General features: G+C 52.3%; 6 protein-coding genes across 6 annotated transcripts; 2 read left to right on the top strand and 4 right to left on the bottom strand.

The window, feature by feature from the left end:
* Nucleotides 1-338: 338 nt before the first annotated feature.
* M436DRAFT_81215 (uncharacterized protein) lies at nt 339-1,157 on the bottom strand (the record flags this gene model as incomplete). The annotated part of the gene is made up of 1 exon (XM_013572817.1): nt 339-1,157. One exon carries the CDS (start codon nt 1,155-1,157, stop codon nt 339-341), a length of 819 nt encoding a protein of 272 aa, XP_013428271.1.
* A 555-nt stretch (nt 1,158-1,712) lies between these two features.
* On the bottom strand, nt 1,713-3,740 carry M436DRAFT_44845 (DUF862-domain-containing protein; the record flags this gene model as incomplete). The annotated part of the gene is made up of 2 exons (XM_013572472.1): nt 1,713-3,013; nt 3,251-3,740. The coding sequence occupies 2 exons, from the start codon at nt 3,738-3,740 to the stop codon at nt 1,713-1,715; spliced, it is 1,791 nt and encodes a 596-aa protein (XP_013427926.1).
* Nucleotides 3,741-4,585: 845 nt separating this feature from the next.
* On the top strand, nt 4,586-6,164 carry M436DRAFT_44726 (nucleoside phosphatase GDA1/CD39; the record flags this gene model as incomplete). The annotated part of the gene is made up of 2 exons (XM_013572455.1): nt 4,586-6,054; nt 6,107-6,164. 2 exons carry the CDS (start codon nt 4,586-4,588, stop codon nt 6,162-6,164), a joined length of 1,527 nt encoding a protein of 508 aa, XP_013427909.1.
* Nucleotides 6,165-6,447: 283 nt separating this feature from the next.
* Nucleotides 6,448-7,660, bottom strand: M436DRAFT_44634 (porphobilinogen deaminase; the record flags this gene model as incomplete). The annotated part of the gene is made up of 3 exons (XM_013572431.1): nt 6,448-6,670; nt 6,800-7,337; nt 7,390-7,660. The coding sequence occupies 3 exons, from the start codon at nt 7,658-7,660 to the stop codon at nt 6,448-6,450; spliced, it is 1,032 nt and encodes a 343-aa protein (XP_013427885.1).
* A 775-nt stretch (nt 7,661-8,435) lies between these two features.
* M436DRAFT_45611 (uncharacterized protein) lies at nt 8,436-9,859 on the top strand (the record flags this gene model as incomplete). Its single annotated transcript, XM_013572611.1, has 2 exons — nt 8,436-8,621; nt 8,675-9,859. 2 exons carry the CDS (start codon nt 8,436-8,438, stop codon nt 9,857-9,859), a joined length of 1,371 nt encoding a protein of 456 aa, XP_013428065.1.
* A 430-nt stretch (nt 9,860-10,289) lies between these two features.
* Nucleotides 10,290-12,394, bottom strand: M436DRAFT_72187 (uncharacterized protein; the record flags this gene model as incomplete). The annotated part of the gene is made up of 3 exons (XM_013572736.1): nt 10,290-10,934; nt 10,990-12,029; nt 12,082-12,394. The coding sequence occupies 3 exons, from the start codon at nt 12,392-12,394 to the stop codon at nt 10,290-10,292; spliced, it is 1,998 nt and encodes a 665-aa protein (XP_013428190.1).
* Between the last annotated feature and the right edge of the window lie 516 nt (nt 12,395-12,910).

Here is a 12,910-nt window from a genome sequence, read left to right as displayed (position 1 = left end):
GCTCCAGCTGCGAAGGTCTCGAGCGGCAATCTCACCATAGGCAGGCACGATGACTTGTACACCAGAGACTTGTCCAAAGCGAGCTTAGAGTGCACCGCATCTCGACAGGCTCTACCTTGTCCCTCTAAGATCTTGTGCATTCTCATAGCTATACGCGTCACAGGCTTTGCTTCGACGATGATCTTGATAATAATCTTGCCAACAATCTTGACAGACATCCATACCTCTAAATTCCACACTAAGTCACAAGACGCTTCCACAATCGGCACATGAGGTGCGTTCTAGAGATGACCAAGAATTTTTCCATTTATTCGTTAGCGGGAAAAATATATACAGATTCAATGCTTGACCCCGAAGCATGAACATGCACAATAGCGATCATGATAGGCCAAATGCTGTCTAACAAACCACCCAGTAAACCAAGTCTTCTTGCACGGCCTCATCGGCCCGAGTTTCTCGTCGACCTTTGCTCCCTTCCTCACAGTCCCCGTACCTCTCTTCCTATCATCCAACCACGCAAAGTCACAATCACAATTGTGAAGCTTGCGATGACTTGACAGTGCTCTGGTTGCGTTTTCGCAATTGTCGCGGATGTAGGTCAATGGATCTGCATCTGATTTTGAAAAGTCGTTGTTGGTGATGATTCGACGGCGTTTCTTGTTGTTCGAGGTGGCCGAGGGAGGAAAGAGGGATAGTGGTTGCATGGAGCAGATGAAGGAGATGGAAGTGTTGTTTGGGCTTGAACCTATGCCGTGCTCGATGCTGAGTGGTGTGATGGCGTCTGCTGATAGCCTTTCGATGGAGTAATAGTCTGATCTGCAGCTACGGTCGTTGGTGGGATGTCTGAGAAGTGTGTTCTGGCGAGTTGGAGGACGCCAGGAGTCTGGTTCTGGAGTTGTGGAGTCGTCGGTGGAGTCGTAGCCTGAGTCGCTGGTATGGCCGTCTAGCAGTCTCTTCGTGTCGTGGTATGGTGATAGTGCTTCTGTTTTGCGTTGTCTTTTGTTGAAGTTCTTGGGCAGGGTTGCGTAGGATGGTGGGCTGTGTGGGTCGTAGAAGGTCATGTTTGAGTACATGTCATCGTTGAAGGATTCTGCATTAGAGTAGTTCCAAGATGTGGAGCGAGTGCTAAGTTTGCCCGGACGTCTCGATGCAGGCATTGTGGTATGAGTTTCAGTCCTAGGAGAGAGGATGGATGGAGTTTGAAGCATGGTGTGATATCAGCAACTAAGCAGCACCGAGGACAGCACTTATATGTACACGAGAAACAAACGATGACACTCTCGTCATGTCTCATAGCACAGCAAGTATTGTGTCTAGAAGATGTCATAGTCTTCCGTTACTACAGCTCCGAGCATCCTCAGACACTTGGATGCCCAATGCACTTGCCAGGCACGATCAGCTTCCAGAACATGAACCCTGGAACGCTGAAGGTCAATCTATCTGTTGCTCAGTGGTTGCCATGCGACAGATGAGAAAAAAAATGACCCGGTGTCCAATGTCAGCATGTTGTTTGGGCAAGTGACGCTCAGGCACCCGGGCCGGGCTGTGGCAGAAGCGCTGGAGGCCCTAAAGCCATCATCTCCAACACAAAAACACCACGTCTTTCCAAAATCTATGAGAGTATATCTTGTAGTGATTCATTTGATTTCTCGTGTTAAACTCTATCTCATAATGTCTATCGTGGACTAGCCGGGCGAACCGTGTTTACTATATCACCAGTTCTTTCCCAACAGCTGTTCGCCAACCTCACTTGCAACCTTGTCCAAGTCCTTGATACTTTTCATCTTCAGAATCGAAGCCTTAGCGTCCAGAGCACTGCAAAGATCATGCAACTCTCCACCTTGAGGTGCGCAGTAGATCAAGTAAGCAAAAGCGAAGATTGCTGTCTTGAGCATGTCCGTTCCAGAGGCATCCTTCTTCTCCTCTCTGCTCTCGAGTTCCGTGGTCATCATCTCTAACAAGCTAGCAGCCAGCTCTACCTGTGAAGACTCCTGCAGCGCTTCACGGTTCTCTTCTCTTCTAGTACGGTAAACAGTTGCAGCAATGTTGAAAGCAAGCGAAGAAGCAGCAGCACGAACTGCCGGCTTATCGGGCTCAGCGAGCAAGCTCGTGGTTGCCACTTGTACGAGCATTGCCGGCAGCCCACTGTGGTGATTGCTACTGAACGCTGACTTGACGAACAAGTCCGACGTGAACAGATTACATGCCAATTGAATGGTGACAAGCCTCAGGCTGTAAGGGCACGTGTCATCGTCCACAAGAGTCAAGACGTGCTTGATCAAAAATGTGAGTGTCTCCGAGTCTCCAGGAGCAGACTCTTCGGTGAACCATCCGCTGACCCGTTGATCGACAAGGGCACAACGCAGTACATCGTAAGCTGTGAACAGCGTATCTGGTGATAGCTGGCTAGGCGAATGGCGGAGCCAGCGTGCGAAAGCAGGAAGATCTGGCAGAGCCGGAAGATCTGAAGCACTGGAAGTGCGAGCAGAGATGAAATTCTTCATAGCAACCACAGCCTTGTCCTTCGACTGGTCTCCCATCTTGGCCAGAACTTTGTCCAGTGGTGGAATCTTCGAGTATGTAATGGGACCGAGTCTTCCGTGCTGCAGAGTAGGCATACGAACCTGGAGATGAGGATGGGGAGGGAAAGCTTGCTGAATAAGAGACTCGACAGTCGATTTGAGCTGCGCAGGATTTGCACCCGTCCACTCATTGTCCTTCTTACCATGCAAGAAAGTCATGAATGTAGGTGTTGCACGAATTTGATACTTTGACGCAAGTGCATGAGCCTCGTTGATATCAATCTTGATAAATGGAATCTTGGTGTGCTCAGCTGCGAGAGAGTCATATGTGGGATATGCCATCTTGCAAGGTCCGCACGTACTTGACGTGAAAAAGATGACAGCGCATTTGTCCTTTGCGCCGGAGAGAAGGTTATCGACCGAATTAACCTGGGTCACGTTGTAGACAGAGCCGTGTACACCGTCAGCCTTCGCAGCAGCGCCATCGCGAACTTCGAGCTTCTTGGGTTGCTTCTTCGGCGCCGATTGAGCTGCCTGAGGCTGGACATGAGCATTGCCATTCGTCTGATCCGAATGGTCGGCACTGCGGACTTCGATCTTCTTAGGCTTCTTCTTGGGGGGAGTAGTCTGTTCTGACCCGTTCTGTTGAACAGGAGCAGAGACAGAAGCAGAAGCAGAAGCAGAAGGACCGTTCTGTCCGCGGTTGGCTGCATCTCTCTGCTCCTTACGTTGACGCTGGATCATGGGGTTGTTCTCCGGAGGTATAGCAGCCTGTGTGATGTGACGCATCTCTGCGTCGAGTCTTGTTTTCATCATGGCTCCGAAGGGAGTGTTGAGTACTGTTTCGGGTAGAGCAGTAATGTGATCCGGAATCCCTTTGCCGACGAGGAACATGGCGAAATCGTTGGAGAAGTTGTTGCAGTTGTGTTTGAACAAATCGTAGGATTCGGCGGTATAAGTCTCCTTCAACGAGTCCAGATACTCCAGGATATCATCCAAGGGGATTTCTGTCTTGCCGAGCTTGATCTTCTCCATGGGTTGACCATGATGCGTTGAACCCGGATAGCATGTCTGAACACCCTGGCCGTACATATACTCAACTCCTCCGAAGACTAACGAGGTGTGATAGACAGCATCGATGTGGACACCCAGAAGACCTTGCGACATCATTCTTGCAAGGCCCTGACTGAGGTCGTAGACATATAGTTGAACATCCATGATAAAAAAAGCACTGTGGTATAGCAGAGTCAAGGTCCAAGAAACAGAGAGCAATTATGTATTTTATAAAGACACAGGCGTGGAAAATGCTGGATGTTGTTGGAACATCTGGAGAGGCGTCATCGGACAGGAGCCTGGAGTCGGCGTGTTCTGGCCCGTGTCACCGAACGAGACATCTCGATAGATGCAGGCAAAAGACTAGTGGCTGTCTCGCATCACAATTCTATTCTTCTGGGAAACAGCTCAGGGGAGATCTATTTGATGCCTCTGTGTGTAGTCAGCGGGCCAGTCACTAGTGGCGGACAAGGCCAAGAGTGATAGATCCGGCGATAGGATCAGGGATCAGAATTAGGGGTCTCTCAGCCCTGCAAGGTGGATGAGTTTTGGGAAAGGGGAAGGCAGAAGGCATATAGAAAGGGAGTGTGTATATTTTGGCTTTTCTTCTCCAAGAGGCTTCTAAACCTGCCTCGCAACCTTGTCCGAAGCATCAGAGCGGTGCTGCAAGGCCAAAAGCACAACAAACCATCAAAGTTTCCCGCCGTCCTAAGAATAGTCGCATATCTGGCCAGACAGAGGATCCCCACAAAAACATCGGCCGGTGTGCTCTGCGAAAGCGAGTAATTACTTTTGTACTCGAGCGAAACTTCCACATGTCTGCTAGGAGCGACGTCAAACAACGACCCAGCCTCTGGTCCTATCTCAGCTTTTCGTCCACGCCGCGGCGACGCAAGTCAGTCTCGTCGCATTCCCGTAACCACAGCCAATCCATACCCCTCGCCTCGTCCAACTACGACCCTTTCGCGCCCAGCTCAAAATCTGGTTCAATGCAGGAGAAGGCCGGCTGGATGAACCAAGGTCAGCGATCGCGCTACATCAAGACGGGTGGCGTTGTTGCCCTCGTCTTGTTTGTATTATACTACCTGCTGCCCGGCTCGTCGGGCTCAGCAGCGACCTTCCCTACCAGCGATGTTGCCTCAGACCCCTCTATCGGCGCTACCAAGTGCACTCGCCCCTACTCGGCCAACAAGCCATTGATCCAATACGCTCTCATGGTTGATGCCGGCAGCACTGGCTCGCGCATACACGTCTACCGCTTCAACAACTGCGGTCCCACCCCCGAACTCGAGAACGAAGATTTCGAGATGACTGAGCCCAAGGACGGCGGATCTGGACTCAGCTCATACGACTCGGACGCAGAGGGTGCCGCAAAGAGCTTGGATGTCCTGCTTGCCGTTGCCATGAAGAACGTGCCCGACAAGCTCAAGGGCTGCACTCCAATTGCTGTCAAGGCTACTGCTGGTTTGCGCAAGCTGGGCCCCGAGAAGAGCAACGCCATCCTGAAGGCTGTTCGCAACCGTCTCGAGACCCAATACCCCTTCCCTGTCGTCAGCGAAGCCAACGGAGGTGTCGAGGTCATGGACGGCAAGGACGAGGGTGTCTACGCCTGGATCACAACCAACTACCTCTTGGGCAAGATTGGTGGCCCTGACAAGACTCCCACCGCTGCTGTCTTTGATCTCGGTGGTGGCAGCACTCAGATTGTCTTCGAGCCTACATTTGCCCAGGCCAAGGATGGCGGCATGCCCGAACAGCTTGCAGAGGGCGACCACAAGTACAAGCTCTCTTTTGGTGGTCGTGACTTCACCTTGTACCAGCACTCGTACCTGGGCTACGGTCTCATGGCTGCCCGTGAGAATCTGCACAAGGTTGTAATTGACAACATGCACAAGTCCAACCCTGATTCCAACGCCTGGCTGAGCAAGCCTGTCTTGAACCCCTGCTTGATCCCGGGCACTACTCGTGAGATCAAGGTTCCTCTTGGTGAGGGTCACGCTCTCGGCACATCTGTTACCGTCAACATGACTGGCCCCACCACCGGTTCCGCGCCTCAGTGCCGTGCCATCGCCGAGCAAACCCTCAAGAAGGAGTCAGAGTGCAAGATCTCTCCTTGCGCATTCAACGGTGTCCACCAGCCTTCGCTTTCCAAGACATTCGCCCGCGAAGACGTCTACCTCTTCAGTTACTTCTACGACCGTGCCCAGCCCCTCGGCATGCCTGAATCTTTTACTCTTTCCGAACTCAAGGACTTGACTGCTCGTGTCTGCGAAGGCCCCAAGAGCGAGACAAAGGCATGGGACGTCTTCAAGCCCATCTCTGGTGCTATCAAGGAGCTTCAGGGTCGTCCGGAGACTTGTTTGGATCTGAACTTTATGGTTGCGCTGCTGCACACTGGGTATGAGATGCCTATCGATCGCGAGGTCAAGATTGCCAAGAAGATCAAGGGTAATGAGTTGGGTTGGTGTTTGGGTGCCAGGTATGTGTCTGATCTCCAAAATTAAAGTCAAAATATACTAACGTGTCAATAGTCTTCCTCTTCTTAGCCAGGAGAGTGGCTGGTCATGCAAGATCAGCCAGGTTGCATAGATGGAATAATGTTGGTGCATCTTTTCGGCTCAGGGCGTTTCCTTGCTCTTGTTGGTTCATTGTACGACCATCGAGGAGATTGATAGATTGGTGTCTTTTCGCCCATGTTTCTGGGTTTACATGGAGTTGTCTTACCTGCCTACTTTACACTGACAAGTACAAAATGCTCTCGTAAATACAAATCCCCAGAAGCAGTGACAGAGAACTGAATCAATAGCCTCTCCGTGGGTATCTTCAATTGCTTTCGCGTTGCATGTTGTTTATCATTCTACTATGACTACGCCTATGCATCACCCTGCTCCTCGATAATCTTCCTGTTCAGGTTGATGTCGTGAAGGATGGATTCGGCACCCAGCTCGACCAACTTCCTTGCGACATCCCATCCAAACTCATCGGCCTCTTCTCTGCTGGTGATGCGTCGCTGCATCTCGGTCTCAACGTGCCTCTGACCATCCAAACTGACAACAAGCGCACGCATGATCAGAGTCTCGGTGAACTCGGAGCCGCTGTCTGAGTTTTCGCCCTCTTCCTCGATGGTACGGCCGGTCACAGCCACACCGCTGAGTTTGTGATATTCTGCAGCGGGCTTTGCGCCGACACCGACGCCCGTGCCGATGGTGGTGCCCAGCGAAGACTTCTTGCGCACCCACTCGGTCTCGACGCCAATGGGTACACTGCAGCCGCCCTCGAGGGTGCGCATCAGACTGCGCTCGGCGAGACAGGCGCGGGTGGTCCACTCGCAGCCAACGGCCGAAAGCAGTTTCTTAACGTCCTCGTCGTCGGAGCGGACTTCGATGCCCAACGCACCTTGGCCTACTGCGTGCAGGATACCGCCTGTTGCTTTATCGAGGTAGCTGGTGATGCGGTCGGACATGCCGAGGCGGGAGAGGCCTGCTGCGGCCAGAATGAGGGCGGTGTATTCGCCCTCGGGATTGTCGAGTTTGGCAAGACGGGTGCCGACGTTGCCGCGGACATCGGCGAATTTGAGGGTCGGGTATAGACGCTTGAGCTGGGCGGAACGGCGTACGGAGGAGGTGCCAATGACGGAGCCTTCAGGCAACTGGGCGAGGGACTTGTAGGGGAAGGTGGGCTTGACGACGAGGGCGTCACGAGGGTCCTCGCGGGGGAAGATGCAGCCGATGCTCATGGATGGAGGGAGCTGGGTGGGCATGTCTGGCTTGTTGTCAGTATCAACTGCACACAGATGACTGAGCAGATGGTATACCCTTCAGACTGTGGACAATGAGATCCAAGTCACCATTCTCCAGCAGAGCCTCGAGCTCGTGGGTCCACAAAGCCTTTGCATTGAACTCATGCAGCGCAGTGGTCTGGTTGTTGTCGCCCATTGTGCTCATGGCGTGGATCTCATACTGACGGTCGGGCCATGCCTTGCGCAGCTCTTTGCACACAATGTCAGTCTGCACTCTTGCGAGCATAGACTTGCGCGTGCCGATCCTCACGGGACGTTGTGTCGTCGATGCTACTTGGGTCGCCATTTTGGTTGTCGAACAAATAATGCTTCAATCTCCAAAGCCGTACAAGTTCAATCTTGGAGTCGGGCAGTGACGCGCACGGCGACTGCTCGGCCCCGCCATCGGGCGCTTTGGCCAGCCCCGGGAAGCCGCCGCGCCTGCCGAGGCTCGCCGTCCCAGGGACGACTTCTGTCCTGCAGTGCTCCTATCTTGTAGCGCTGCATCATTGCCGACTGACCATAGTCTTTGAGTTGCGTCAAGCTGTATCTAGTTCTCGGTCCACCGGCATGTGTGAGAGACTATATCGTGGTTCATACGGTATGCCATCCGAGAGAACCGATCTGGTGGTCGTAGCTCCATCCTTCTCGGGCCTGTTTTTACCACTACGGTGTCACTATCATGAAGCTTCTGTGACTCAATCTGCATCTTCTGCGGGAATAACAGCTTAGACGTGGTCACGAGTCAACGCAGTAACTGCCTGACGGAATGATCGCCTCCTGTTTCCGAAAACACCCCTCAGCTTTATGAATCCAGGCACCAACTACCTTTCAGAAGGATTCTGGAGCTATCGCTTAGCCTCATTTTCATTCCCAGGACTCCGGTTGGGTTGGATAGCTTACTTTATTTATGGACGTGATGCGATCTGTCTAAACGTATAAAGGTCCGACTTGCCTTGACATTCCTCCCTAGTGAAGTTATCGTGGTTTCACTTCTTCGCCTGGTGACCACCCTGAGCCTCTTCGACCGCGAACCAACACACATCGTCTTTTGCCAAACCCAACGACTTTTCTGCCTGGCAATGGGAGACATTCCAGGCCAATGGGCCCTGCTCGCCCTTGCCAGCGCAGCAACCCAGGCCTCCACAAACTCAACAAGCGATACAGGCAACAATACCATCAAAGGCTCAAACACCGATTGGCTCACCATCTTCAAAGGCTTCTTGCCCATGCTCACTCTGATCCTCGGATTCCCCGGGCAATACTTGGTAAGGACTCTAGTCTCTCGTGCTTTTTGACACTCTCAAGTAACAACGAGCAGCTGAGTCATTTCCTCCACCTCATGACCCATCTGTCTGAAATTGAGACTCCACTGCCCGGCGGTGTCGACTCACAAGACTCCGGCTCGGAAAAGTATGGCCTCCTCGAGCAAGACGACTACAAGGACAAGAAACGTGTTTCCGCTGTGGCACCCAAGTCCGCCTACTTGACCTCCAGTATCCGCGCAACAGTACGACACCTCAATGCCGAAGCAGGGGATCTAAGCATGTTCAGAGGTATCGGAAGCGCCAGCGCAGTCTATCTTGTCATGATACCTCTATCGCTGTGCATTGAGTTTGTGTCCCACAAGCTTCCGTTGATCAAGAAAAGTGGCCGCGTTTCTGAGGGTTTGGCCAATCACATCACATCCCTTGTTGGATGCCAGATGCTCGCGACTCTCATACACGTCTGCATCTCAAAACCTCGCTACAAGTTCTGGTTCCGTCGTATGCCAATGACCTGGCTTGGAGTTCTGCGTACAGCTTGGGTTGCTATCATTGTTAATGGTCTGACGGACGATCTCGTCGAAGCAGCCTTCTACTGGCTCACTCCTTCTTCGAAGCCCGGTAATATCACCATCGATACCAGAGGCGAAAAGCAAGTCTTTCAACTCAGCAATGGCCCTCTCGTAAGAATCAGCATCGCTGTCATCATCTGGTCTTTCTTCAAATCCATGTTGCGCGGACAGATTAAGCCTTTGATCCGTTTGGTGCTTCTCAGACCTTTCGAAGCCATCGAGACCCGTGTGTATGCTTCTATGCTCCGAGACGATGAAGACCCCGTTATCCCGATGGACCGCAATTTCCAGGGTCGTCCTCAATCCGGCGGTATCCTGCAACAATCTCCGGAGCCCCTCGGCTTCGTCGCAGCCGCAAAGACAATCGACAAGAAGACCTACATTCGTCTGGTCAAACTCAAGCTCAAAGTCCACGTTATCGAAACACTCATCACATGGGCCTTCTGGACATTGATCTTTGCCGAAACAGTCTGGTTCTTTGGCCCTAGTGCTATCTGGGTCGTGGTCAAGTTGCTCATTGGAAAGCCTGTTGTGCAGTCTGAGTTGGATGCTGTGGCAGGAAATGTCACGAGAAGGGTTCTGGATAGCTTGATCGCTGGTCCTGCTGCTGGCAACTTTACCTCGTCAACCTTCAACATGACGGTCAAGTCTGTCTCGCTTGATCAGTAAGCCTGCTAGCAAGGGACACTTGACGTGTTGCTCGTTTCGCTCATCTCAAGAGGAACAATGTACGATCATGATGGCATAATATAAAACAGGGATGGGAGTACCCTTGGCAGCTAGAGTCATCTCCCAGATCCAACTCCTCTCAGACTTTCATAACACGATAGAAGCAGCAACAGACACATCGTAACACTTTTGTATTTTTCAAATGTATTTTCAAATTTGTCGTTCAATTTTCCCCAGAACCGGCCTTATGTACCCTCGTCTGGCTGAGAATTCATTCTCCCATGCATATGTTTTTCCGCTATGCAAAAAAAAAAGACTTCGTTCGTCCAGAAAAAAAAAAGTCGTTTGTCATAAATCAATTCGCATCCTTTTTTGCTATACTCCTGTGCCCCTTCTGTGTATTCTCTCTTCCCTCTGCTGATCGGATCCTTCAACCATGGAGTTGGGCACCCAGAGGTATCCAACTCCTGGAAACATCCATACTCCTGTTGACTCGGGCGCCAGGCGTTAGAGGTACATCGACGCGACCGCGACTGCTGCTGGGGTCATCGCTGTCTTCGTCGTCATCGTATGCATCTGACAAACGAGCAAAGTAATCTGCCAGTCCAGATGTCGGACTCGCGATACTGTCGTACTGAGGAGGAGGAGTAATGAGCGGTGGTGGGGGTTCTTCGTCTTCGAAGGCCGGGGGATTGAATGAGGGCGCGCGCAAGAGATGGATGGGACGGTCCATTTGGTTATGAGGAACTGCGCCGGTCAGATGAGCGGCTTGTGGGCGAGCCAGACTAGGAGCGGTGATTGTGGGTGGTATCGTTGTTTCTCTCATGCCGTTCAATGCATTGAGTGTGGGCACATATGAGGTGGGAGAGTTGCGACGGCGAAGTGCGTTGGGGCAGCCACATTCGTATAGCGCGCTGCCGTTGCTCGCAGACTCTGGGCTGGTGTATGCGGGCAGCGATGTATTTGCTTGCGTTGCACGGCACGAGAGGATGTGGAAGGGTGAGTCGATGGAGATTTCGAAATGTCTACGCTTGCCTGGATTTTCCGTGTCGGGCTTTGAGAGGCGCATCACGATCTGAGTAATGTTAGTAAATCCCTCGCACGCTGCTCAAATATCCGTATCCACATACCTTGATCCAATGATGCACCTGGATGTTTTGGTAGGTGGTGTCAAAGTGTAACCTGGTCGCTCTTTCCCTTTCACGGTTTGAAGAGCAGCTTGGCAATTGTACGTTGAACTCCATTTCAGTAGGTCCAACTTGGTCACCTGTGAGGTTGCCGAGAAGGTTGGTAGGATCAGTTGTCTGCACTGCCTCGCCAGCTGCAGCACGCTCGCGCTGGTCAAACGGTACACCACCTCCCGAGGTTACACGCATCGAACTGCCGGGGAAGGTGCTGGTTGGTGGGGTGTCTGCTCGCTTTTCGAATAGCTGTACCTTCCTCGTAGGCTCCATGCGGTGAACGCGCTTGTTGCTGCAGAAATACTCGATGTTCTCCGTTACCAGTACTTTGATGCGATGACATTGCACTTTAGCCAGCGGAGTCAACTTGAAAGCAATTGGGACCTGTGACCCCAAAGGGAAAGATTTTCCAGAAATGACAATATCGTAGTGAAGCTGGTCTTCCCAGTTTCTGCTGATGGCGATTGGCTCGACCTGTTCAAGGGAACCCTCGGCGGGAGCTCTGATCAAAGACACCTCGCGAACTCCGACAAGATTCGCTCTGAAAGCACCGGCACGTTCCACGACGGCCTCGAGCTCGTATTTGACGGAACCGAGATCCACGTCGATGGTTTCAGGAAGTCTGCTGTCGAGTGGGAGCTCAAAGTTGTATACGTAATCTCCGGGGTTGAAGGTACGGTAGCCTTTTTGTGCGACCGAGGGACCACCAGTTGACGATTCACCCTTGCCAAAACTGCGCGACTGGTTGACTTGCAATGACAGCCTTCGTTGGTCTTTTGTGGTGAGATTAGTAGTCGAGATGTTCGGGGACTTGCCAATACCAAAAGACGAGGAGGAAGTGGTGGACGATGCGCCACCGGACTTGAAGAGCTCAACATGATCTGCACAAGGTCCTGCCTCGGCTGTAGGAAATTGAGCATTGAAGAATGGCCACGTATGGCTCATGATGTTATCAACCTCTTCGAAGTCAACTTTGCGCGGAGGAATGCCTAGGCCATGTTAGTCGAATATCCCGGACAGAGATTCAGCGTGGAAAATCACCTTCGGGCCATTTGGTCGTTGCTCGGCCTTTGAATTTGAGAGTGACTGCCTTAATTTTGGCAGCTTTTGTCACACGCAGGTGAAGCGTTCCTCTTAGCATAGCCGTGTTACCGCTAGCCATGTCATTTTGCTCGAAGCCTTGCAAGAACAAAGCTGGCTCGGCCAGATTGATGGAGACATTCACGCCACTACCAGACACGAGAGGTTTGTCATTTGGGTCTGTACCAGGCATGATGGTATTCATATGTTGTGCACGGGCTGCAGCTTCTGTAGCAGCTCTCACGTCGTCGGTCAAGGAAGATCTTGAGATCATGCCGCTCACGGGACCTCCAATTGATCCACGGATGTTTGCCCTCATGTTTTGGAGAAAGGGTAATCTCTGTCCTCCTTTGACTGCGCCTCTTAGGCTATGTGTAGACGAAACCGAGGCGTCTGAAGAGCTGCGTGTGGATCTGGGTCGGGCACAGATGATAGAGCAGATTATTCGTTTCGCGTGGTGGGTCGGGACGCAGAGTGTCTTGTATAGACAGCGGCGGGAGTGGCTTCGTAACTTGTCGATGACCGGAGGGTCTTGGTTGGGGTCGGGGTCTTCGAGAACGCTTTTGATGCGGATGGAACCCCTTCTAGGTCTGCGGGGCTCAAAGTAACCCGAATGGTCTTGGGAGCAGCCGCAAGGACGAGAATAGGCCCGGCTGTGGCGGCGATGATGTGAGTAGGCGTCTGCCATTGTGTATTAGCTATGGATATTGACAGTGACTCTGCGGCAGGCGTGGTGTGGGGTGCATTGAAATAGTCAAGGCTTGCGATGCCGCTGGCCAAGGTCGTGCAG

This window comes from Aureobasidium namibiae, assembly GCF_000721765.1.
Source record: "Aureobasidium namibiae CBS 147.97 unplaced genomic scaffold scaffold_7, whole genome shotgun sequence".
Taxonomy (NCBI): domain Eukaryota; kingdom Fungi; phylum Ascomycota; class Dothideomycetes; order Dothideales; family Saccotheciaceae; genus Aureobasidium; species Aureobasidium namibiae.
Note: the sequence above shows the minus strand (reverse complement) of the source record. Positions and strands in the feature narration are given on the sequence as shown.